The sequence below is a fragment of the Toxorhynchites rutilus genome, unplaced genomic scaffold, assembly GCF_029784135.1.
Source record: "Toxorhynchites rutilus septentrionalis strain SRP unplaced genomic scaffold, ASM2978413v1 HiC_scaffold_115, whole genome shotgun sequence".
NCBI classification, from domain to species: domain Eukaryota; kingdom Metazoa; phylum Arthropoda; class Insecta; order Diptera; family Culicidae; genus Toxorhynchites; species Toxorhynchites rutilus.
Genome location: NW_026599669.1, coordinates 22,177 through 32,400, shown reverse-complemented (window position 1 = coordinate 32,400; position 10,224 = coordinate 22,177). Strand labels below are relative to the sequence as shown.

Here is a 10,224-nt window from a genome sequence, read left to right as displayed (position 1 = left end):
AACGATTTTGTGTCCTTCACGACCACAACCGTAACACTTCCATTTGTTCTTTTTCCTTTCTTTCCTTGTACCACCATTAATTACCACTAAATGCTGCGCCATCTGTCTTCGCTCTTCCGCTTCCACCGCCGACAACACCGCTCTTCCGCTTGGTCTCCTCGTCAAGCAATCGACACTTAACGAATTCTAACGACAAATTCTCCTCCGATACTGTTTCCTAGTGCTGTTACAACTGCTGCAAAACTCGGCCCCAACGTAAGCAACAGATAGCATACGATGTCAATGTCCTCGCACTTCGCACCGGTCGACTTGTACTCCCGGACAATCCGGTCAAATTTCAGGAAGTGATCCTGTAAACTACCACCATCGTACCGCAGTGTGAGGAGCTTCATTTGAAGGTGGAGACGAGTAGCGATGCTTTTCCGCTCGAAAACTTTTTCCATAGCCAGCCATATCGCTCTCGGGGTCTTTTTATCTTGGATATACTCCAACATGCTGTCACTGATCCGTGAAATGAGCAGTGATTTGCATTTTCTATCCTTCTTCAACCGCTTCTCCATCGCCTTCGTTATCCTGTATCCTGTATGGCTGGAGATTCGCCATCCTTCACCACCAGCTCGTCGACTTCCACTGCTTCCCGCTCGATGCTCGATTCTGAAGCTCGTGTTCCTCCAAGAGCACCAACATCCGGTACTTCCATTGTGGAAAATTCGACCCGTCGAACTGTGGGACTCGTGCCGTTTCTCCTTCCTTTTCCATTTCGATACGCGAAAAACTCACTTTTTACCGGTAACCGCGATCACTGGGCCCATAACCTAATGGGAAATGACGGGCAGTGATACATCGGCATTATGATAGAGTCACGGCGATTTACTATAAACGTGTTTTTATTTAACCTTTAAGAAAACGATCTGTTGTTGTGTAATGTAAGAAACTGAATAAATGATTTCACACGCGGTTGCCATGCGCTCGCCTGTTGACAGCTCGATTGCTGGTGGGTTCGGCCGGTTGGTCGATACAATAGGGTTCGGACGTTGCAACACTCAACACCCCCGCTCAATGTCCGGAACCTGCCAACCCCATATTGGTTCGATGCTTCTGGAACAGGCCCACTGGCAAGCCCTTGGTCATAATATCGGCTAACTGTTCACCAGTCGGGACGTAACGTACCACAATACGCCCCCGCTGAATCTCCTCATGTACACATATCGATGCTTGACGTCTACGTGCTTTAAGCGGCCAGTGTCCCGCTCGTCTTCCACCACACTCGAATCGTCGACATGTTATCCTCGTAGTACACAACCGGACTCTCCGGTTCTCTCGACAGATCCTTCAGCAGACGAACCAGCCAAACTCCGTGACACACAGCCGTGCAAAGCGCCACAAGCTCAGCTTCCGTTGATGATAAGGAAATCGTCGATTGTTTTCTCGTCAACCAGCTTACAACAGTACTGCCACACACTCGAAAGACGTATCCTGTTAGCGACCGTCTGTCCACAGGATCGTTCGCCCAATCCGCATCGGCGAAAGCATCAATCAACGATGCTTCATCCTTCGCCCGGAACACCAGTCCCAAGTCTAGCGTTCCCTTAATATAACGTAGCACTCTCTTGGTGTGTTGTACCCAATGCTGCTCAGTCGGACAGCTTTGAAATTGGCTCAGGTAGCTGACTGCTGCACACAGATCTGGTCTTGACGTCAGTGTTACGTACGTCAGACATCCGATGAGCTCTCTATACGGCTTATCGGTACGTTCCGCTTCTTCTCCTTTCCGCAAACTGTCGGACATGCCAAAACGTCGAAGCAAACTCTCCAGAAACTCTCCTTTGGCTGATTCGCAAAACTCTCCTCTCCACGTCTCGATCAATTCTCATACCGAGAAAGCTTCGCACTTCCCCGACGTTTGTCATTTCAAACTCGTTCGCTAGACAACGCTTTACCGTCTCCACGTCACCGTCTCAGGTTGCGGCCAACCACCAGCAGGTCGTCGACAAACAAAACCAGAATCACCTGATCGTCGCCGGAACCTCTCACGTAAAGACACGGGTCACTGGAACACCTTTCAAATCCAATCTTCTCGACGAACGAATGGAACCTTGCATTCCATGCTCTCGAGGCTTGTTTCAGGCCGTACAGAGACCGATTGAGTTGGCACACTAAATCCTTCCCTTCTTCGAATCCTTCCGGTTGGGTCATGTATATTTCTTCCTCTAACTGACCGTTCAGAAATGCAGTCTTCACATCCATCTGATGGACTGCCATTTTCTGCTCGTTCGCGACAGCTAGCACCACTCGTACGGTGTCTAGTCGCGCAACCGGAGAATATGTTACGGTGTAGTCGAATCCTGCCTTCTGACTGAACCCACGAGCTACAAGTCTCGCCTTGTATCGATTTCCTCCGTCGGCCTCGTTTCGCTTTACCTTGAAGATCCTTGACTTGCACGTTATCGGGACACGGCCTTGGGGTAGCTTGACTAACGTCCACGTATCGTTCCGCTTGAGGGAATCGATCTCTTCGCGTACCGCCACCTCCCATTTTTCCCAATCCGATCTCTTCTTCATCTCAACTAACGATGTCGGCAGATTCTCTACAAAACTTGTGACATTCAGCGCGAATCCGGTGTAATCGATCTCGTACTCGCGATGCCACTCAGGTACCTTCTTCTTCCGTTCCGATTTCTGCTCCGCTGCTGCTGGTTCCGGTGACTTCGGTTCCTGCTCCGATTCTTCGCGAAGTGTTTCATCGACACAGCTGTCGAAATCATCTTCTTCAGCGCCATCCGGCTCATCAGGAATGCTGGCATCTTCATCCTCGCTTTCACTGTCAGACTCGCCTGGCTCCACAGGAACAGAGTACATGTCAGAAACACGATCCGCCTTCCGTACCATTTCCGGTCTAGCTTCTTCCTACGCTCAGTGGGAATGTGCACGTACACATCGGCTCCGAACGTTCGCAGGTTCTGTACGTTTGGCTTACGGCCCTCCCAAATTTCAAATGGGGTCTTACCTTGAGCTATTGCACTAGCAGGGCTGCGATTTGTCAGGTACGCGGCCGTCTGGATCGCAGGGCCCCAAAACTGCTTACTGACTCCACTGTCCTCGAGCATGGATCGCGCCTTCTCTACGAGCGTCCGGTTCATGCGCTCGCTAACGCCGTTCTGTTCGGGAGTGTAGGGGACGGTCCACTCGATTTGGATCCCCTTCTCCTTGCAGAAACTCTGGAACTCTCGACCATTGTATTCTCCGCCGTTGTCACAGCGGAACCGTGATATGCGCTTCTCAAATTTCGCACTCACATACGCCTCGTACTGCTTGAAACGATCGGTCACTTGATCTTTCGAGTCCATTAAGTACACTACCGTGAAACGTGTAAAGTCATCGATGAAGGTAACGAAAAACTTTTCACCTCCAATGCCCACCGGTGTCACAGGGCCACAAACATCCGAATGGATAAGTTCCAGAACTCTTTTCGATCGCCTACCCTCGCGCGCGGAAAAGGGCTTACGAGTCTGTTTGCCTACGAGGCACGGTTCGCAAACAAATTCACCACAAAACTTATCCTTCTTCGCACTCATTCCGGAAACCATTTCATTGTCGATTAGCACTTGCAAGTTCTTCGCACTCAAATGCCCGTAACGACGATGCCAGAGTTCAAGGTCTTTTGGCACTTTACCGGACGGATAAAGCACCAACTAAGACATGGTTCTTCACGAAATAAGTCTAGTTCATAGAGCTTACCACGACGCTCACCGACGGCTATCATATCCGACTCTCTTTCAATTGTCACGACACCACCGGCAAACACAACTTTCAGACCAGCAATCTCCATCTTCCGAACCGACAGGAGATTCACACGCGCTTCCGGAATGTAAAGGACGTTCTTTAGTGTGATGGGAATCGATTTTCCATTTAAAACGGTAAACAGTTTGATCTCACCGTATTCTCTTGCGACGATGGACTCTCCTTCTTTAGCAACTGAGACTGAGCATCGGCTCCTTCATCGGGACCAGCTTCTTGAACAGCGCCCGATTATTCGTGAGATGCTCAGACGAACCAGAGTCGATTATCCAGCTCACCTCTTCCGTTTTCGAAAATACACTACGATTACCATTCACAAAGCACACACCTTTTTCATCTTTTCCTAAGTGCGCACTCGATTTCGTCGATTCCTTCTTTTTGTTTTTCTCCGGACAGTCAACGATTTTGTGTCCTTCACGACCACAACCGTAACACTTCCATTTGTTCTTTTTCCTTTCTTTCCTTGTACCACCATTAATTACCACTAAATGCTGCGCCATCTGTCTTCGCTCTTCCGCTTCCACCGCCGACAACACCGCTCTTCCGCTTGGTCTCCTCGTCAAGCAATCGACACTTAACGAATTCTAACGACAAATTCTCCTCCGATACTGTTTCCTAGTGCTGTTACAACTGCTGCAAAACTCGGCCCCAACGTAAGCAACAGATAGCATACGATGTCAATGTCCTCGCACTTCGCACCGGTCGACTTGTACTCCCGGACAATCCGGTCAAATTTCAGGAAGTGATCCTGTAAACTACCACCATCGTACCGCAGTGTGAGGAGCTTCATTTGAAGGTGGAGACGAGTAGCGATGCTTTTCCGCTCGAAAACTTTTTCCATAGCCAGCCATATCGCTCTCGGGGTCTTTTTATCTTGGATATACTCCAACATGCTGTCACTGATCCGTGAAATGAGCAGTGATTTGCATTTTCTATCCTTCTTCAACCGCTTCTCCATCGCCTTCGTTATCCTGTATCCTGTATGGCTGGAGATTCGCCATCCTTCACCACCAGCTCGTCGACTTCCACTGCTTCCCGCTCGATGCTCGATTCTGAAGCTCGTGTTCCTCCAAGAGCACCAACATCCGGTACTTCCATTGTGGAAAATTCGACCCGTCGAACTGTGGGACTCGTGCCGTTTCTCCTTCCTTTTCCATTTCGATACGCGAAAAACTCACTTTTTACCGGTAACCGCGATCACTGGGCCCATAACCTAATGGGAAATGACGGGCAGTGATACATCGGCATTATGATAGAGTCACGGCGATTTACTATAAACGTGTTTTTATTTAACCTTTAAGAAAACGATCTGTTGTTGTGTAATGTAAGAAACTGAATAAATGATTTCACACGCGGTTGCCATGCGCTCGCCTGTTGACAGCTCGATTGCTGGTGGGTTCGGCCGGTTGGTCGATACAATAGGGTTCGGACGTTGCAACACTCAACACCCCCGCTCAATGTCCGGAACCTGCCAACCCCATATTGGTTCGATGCTTCTGGAACAGGCCCACTGGCAAGCCCTTGGTCATAATATCGGCTAACTGTTCACCAGTCGGGACGTAACGTACCACAATACGCCCCCGCTGAATCTCCTCATGTACACATATCGATGCTTGACGTCTACGTGCTTTAAGCGGCCAGTGTCCCGCTCGTCTTCCACCACACTCGAATCGTCGACATGTTATCCTCGTAGTACACAACCGGACTCTCCGGTTCTCTCGACAGATCCTTCAGCAGACGAACCAGCCAAACTCCGTGACACACAGCCGTGCAAAGCGCCACAAGCTCAGCTTCCGTTGATGATAAGGAAATCGTCGATTGTTTTCTCGTCAACCAGCTTACAACAGTACTGCCACACACTCGAAAGACGTATCCTGTTAGCGACCGTCTGTCCACAGGATCGTTCGCCCAATCCGCATCGGCGAAAGCATCAATCAACGATGCTTCATCCTTCGCCCGGAACACCAGTCCCAAGTCTAGCGTTCCCTTAATATAACGTAGCACTCTCTTGGTGTGTTGTACCCAATGCTGCTCAGTCGGACAGCTTTGAAATTGGCTCAGGTAGCTGACTGCTGCACACAGATCTGGTCTTGACGTCAGTGTTACGTACGTCAGACATCCGATGAGCTCTCTATACGGCTTATCGGTACGTTCCGCTTCTTCTCCTTTCCGCAAACTGTCGGACATGCCAAAACGTCGAAGCAAACTCTCCAGAAACTCTCCTTTGGCTGATTCGCAAAACTCTCCTCTCCACGTCTCGATCAATTCTCATACCGAGAAAGCTTCGCACTTCCCCGACGTTTGTCATTTCAAACTCGTTCGCTAGACAACGCTTTACCGTCTCCACGTCACCGTCTCAGGTTGCGGCCAACCACCAGCAGGTCGTCGACAAACAAAACCAGAATCACCTGATCGTCGCCGGAACCTCTCACGTAAAGACACGGGTCACTGGAACACCTTTCAAATCCAATCTTCTCGACGAACGAATGGAACCTTGCATTCCATGCTCTCGAGGCTTGTTTCAGGCCGTACAGAGACCGATTGAGTTGGCACACTAAATCCTTCCCTTCTTCGAATCCTTCCGGTTGGGTCATGTATATTTCTTCCTCTAACTGACCGTTCAGAAATGCAGTCTTCACATCCATCTGATGGACTGCCATTTTCTGCTCGTTCGCGACAGCTAGCACCACTCGTACGGTGTCTAGTCGCGCAACCGGAGAATATGTTACGGTGTAGTCGAATCCTGCCTTCTGACTGAACCCACGAGCTACAAGTCTCGCCTTGTATCGATTTCCTCCGTCGGCCTCGTTTCGCTTTACCTTGAAGATCCTTGACTTGCACGTTATCGGGACACGGCCTTGGGGTAGCTTGACTAACGTCCACGTATCGTTCCGCTTGAGGGAATCGATCTCTTCGCGTACCGCCACCTCCCATTTTTCCCAATCCGATCTCTTCTTCATCTCAACTAACGATGTCGGCAGATTCTCTACAAAACTTGTGACATTCAGCGCGAATCCGGTGTAATCGATCTCGTACTCGCGATGCCACTCAGGTACCTTCTTCTTCCGTTCCGATTTCTGCTCCGCTGCTGCTGGTTCCGGTGACTTCGGTTCCTGCTCCGATTCTTCGCGAAGTGTTTCATCGACACAGCTGTCGAAATCATCTTCTTCAGCGCCATCCGGCTCATCAGGAATGCTGGCATCTTCATCCTCGCTTTCACTGTCAGACTCGCCTGGCTCCACAGGAACAGAGTACATGTCAGAAACACGATCCGCCTTCCGTACCATTTCCGGTCTAGCTTCTTCCTACGCTCAGTGGGAATGTGCACGTACACATCGGCTCCGAACGTTCGCAGGTTCTGTACGTTTGGCTTACGGCCCTCCCAAATTTCAAATGGGGTCTTACCTTGAGCTATTGCACTAGCAGGGCTGCGATTTGTCAGGTACGCGGCCGTCTGGATCGCAGGGCCCCAAAACTGCTTACTGACTCCACTGTCCTCGAGCATGGATCGCGCCTTCTCTACGAGCGTCCGGTTCATGCGCTCGCTAACGCCGTTCTGTTCGGGAGTGTAGGGGACGGTCCACTCGATTTGGATCCCCTTCTCCTTGCAGAAACTCTGGAACTCTCGACCATTGTATTCTCCGCCGTTGTCACAGCGGAACCGTGATATGCGCTTCTCAAATTTCGCACTCACATACGCCTCGTACTGCTTGAAACGATCGGTCACTTGATCTTTCGAGTCCATTAAGTACACTACCGTGAAACGTGTAAAGTCATCGATGAAGGTAACGAAAAACTTTTCACCTCCAATGCCCACCGGTGTCACAGGGCCACAAACATCCGAATGGATAAGTTCCAGAACTCTTTTCGATCGCCTACCCTCGCGCGCGGAAAAGGGCTTACGAGTCTGTTTGCCTACGAGGCACGGTTCGCAAACAAATTCACCACAAAACTTATCCTTCTTCGCACTCATTCCGGAAACCATTTCATTGTCGATTAGCACTTGCAAGTTCTTCGCACTCAAATGCCCGTAACGACGATGCCAGAGTTCAAGGTCTTTTGGCACTTTACCGGACGGATAAAGCACCAACTAAGACATGGTTCTTCACGAAATAAGTCTAGTTCATAGAGCTTACCACGACGCTCACCGACGGCTATCATATCCGACTCTCTTTCAATTGTCACGACACCACCGGCAAACACAACTTTCAGACCAGCAATCTCCATCTTCCGAACCGACAGGAGATTCACACGCGCTTCCGGAATGTAAAGGACGTTCTTTAGTGTGATGGGAATCGATTTTCCATTTAAAACGGTAAACAGTTTGATCTCACCGTATTCTCTTGCGACGATGGACTCTCCTTCTTTAGCAACTGAGACTGAGCATCGGCTCCTTCATCGGGACCAGCTTCTTGAACAGCGCCCGATTATTCGTGAGATGCTCAGACGAACCAGAGTCGATTATCCAGCTCACCTCTTCCGTTTTCGAAAATACACTACGATTACCATTCACAAAGCACACACCTTTTTCATCTTTTCCTAAGTGCGCACTCGATTTCGTCGATTCCTTCTTTTTGTTTTTCTCCGGACAGTCAACGATTTTGTGTCCTTCACGACCACAACCGTAACACTTCCATTTGTTCTTTTTCCTTTCTTTCCTTGTACCACCATTAATTACCACTAAATGCTGCGCCATCTGTCTTCGCTCTTCCGCTTCCACCGCCGACAACACCGCTCTTCCGCTTGGTCTCCTCGTCAAGCAATCGACACTTAACGAATTCTAACGACAAATTCTCCTCCGATACTGTTTCCTAGTGCTGTTACAACTGCTGCAAAACTCGGCCCCAACGTAAGCAACAGATAGCATACGATGTCAATGTCCTCGCACTTCGCACCGGTCGACTTGTACTCCCGGACAATCCGGTCAAATTTCAGGAAGTGATCCTGTAAACTACCACCATCGTACCGCAGTGTGAGGAGCTTCATTTGAAGGTGGAGACGAGTAGCGATGCTTTTCCGCTCGAAAACTTTTTCCATAGCCAGCCATATCGCTCTCGGGGTCTTTTTATCTTGGATATACTCCAACATGCTGTCACTGATCCGTGAAATGAGCAGTGATTTGCATTTTCTATCCTTCTTCAACCGCTTCTCCATCGCCTTCGTTATCCTGTATCCTGTATGGCTGGAGATTCGCCATCCTTCACCACCAGCTCGTCGACTTCCACTGCTTCCCGCTCGATGCTCGATTCTGAAGCTCGTGTTCCTCCAAGAGCACCAACATCCGGTACTTCCATTGTGGAAAATTCGACCCGTCGAACTGTGGGACTCGTGCCGTTTCTCCTTCCTTTTCCATTTCGATACGCGAAAAACTCACTTTTTACCGGTAACCGCGATCACTGGGCCCATAACCTAATGGGAAATGACGGGCAGTGATACATCGGCATTATGATAGAGTCACGGCGATTTACTATAAACGTGTTTTTATTTAACCTTTAAGAAAACGATCTGTTGTTGTGTAATGTAAGAAACTGAATAAATGATTTCACACGCGGTTGCCATGCGCTCGCCTGTTGACAGCTCGATTGCTGGTGGGTTCGGCCGGTTGGTCGATACAATAGGGTTCGGACGTTGCAACACTCAACACCCCCGCTCAATGTCCGGAACCTGCCAACCCCATATTGGTTCGATGCTTCTGGAACAGGCCCACTGGCAAGCCCTTGGTCATAATATCGGCTAACTGTTCACCAGTCGGGACGTAACGTACCACAATACGCCCCCGCTGAATCTCCTCATGTACACATATCGATGCTTGACGTCTACGTGCTTTAAGCGGCCAGTGTCCCGCTCGTCTTCCACCACACTCGAATCGTCGACATGTTATCCTCGTAGTACACAACCGGACTCTCCGGTTCTCTCGACAGATCCTTCAGCAGACGAACCAGCCAAACTCCGTGACACACAGCCGTGCAAAGCGCCACAAGCTCAGCTTCCGTTGATGATAAGGAAATCGTCGATTGTTTTCTCGTCAACCAGCTTACAACAGTACTGCCACACACTCGAAAGACGTATCCTGTTAGCGACCGTCTGTCCACAGGATCGTTCGCCCAATCCGCATCGGCGAAAGCATCAATCAACGATGCTTCATCCTTCGCCCGGAACACCAGTCCCAAGTCTAGCGTTCCCTTAATATAACGTAGCACTCTCTTGGTGTGTTGTACCCAATGCTGCTCAGTCGGACAGCTTTGAAATTGGCTCAGGTAGCTGACTGCTGCACACAGATCTGGTCTTGACGTCAGTGTTACGTACGTCAGACATCCGATGAGCTCTCTATACGGCTTATCGGTACGTTCCGCTTCTTCTCCTTTCCGCAAACTGTCGGACATGCCAAAACGTCGAAGCAAACTCTCCAGAAACTCTCCTTTGGCT

The 10,224-nt window shown here is 49.7% G+C and overlaps 3 protein-coding genes across 3 annotated transcripts; all 3 read right to left on the bottom strand.

The window, feature by feature from the left end:
• Positions 1–1,231: 1,231 nt before the first annotated feature.
• On the bottom strand, positions 1,232–1,789 carry LOC129781491 (uncharacterized). Its single transcript, XM_055789197.1, has one exon. It carries the CDS (start codon positions 1,787–1,789, stop codon positions 1,232–1,234), a length of 558 nt encoding a protein of 185 aa, XP_055645172.1.
• A 3,638-nt stretch (positions 1,790–5,427) lies between these two features.
• LOC129781490 (uncharacterized) lies at positions 5,428–5,985 on the bottom strand. Its single transcript, XM_055789196.1, has one exon. The coding sequence runs from the start codon at positions 5,983–5,985 to the stop codon at positions 5,428–5,430; it is 558 nt and encodes a 185-aa protein (XP_055645171.1).
• A 3,638-nt stretch (positions 5,986–9,623) lies between these two features.
• On the bottom strand, positions 9,624–10,181 carry LOC129781489 (uncharacterized). The gene has a single exon (XM_055789195.1). It carries the CDS (start codon positions 10,179–10,181, stop codon positions 9,624–9,626), a length of 558 nt encoding a protein of 185 aa, XP_055645170.1.
• Positions 10,182–10,224: the final 43 nt, after the last annotated feature.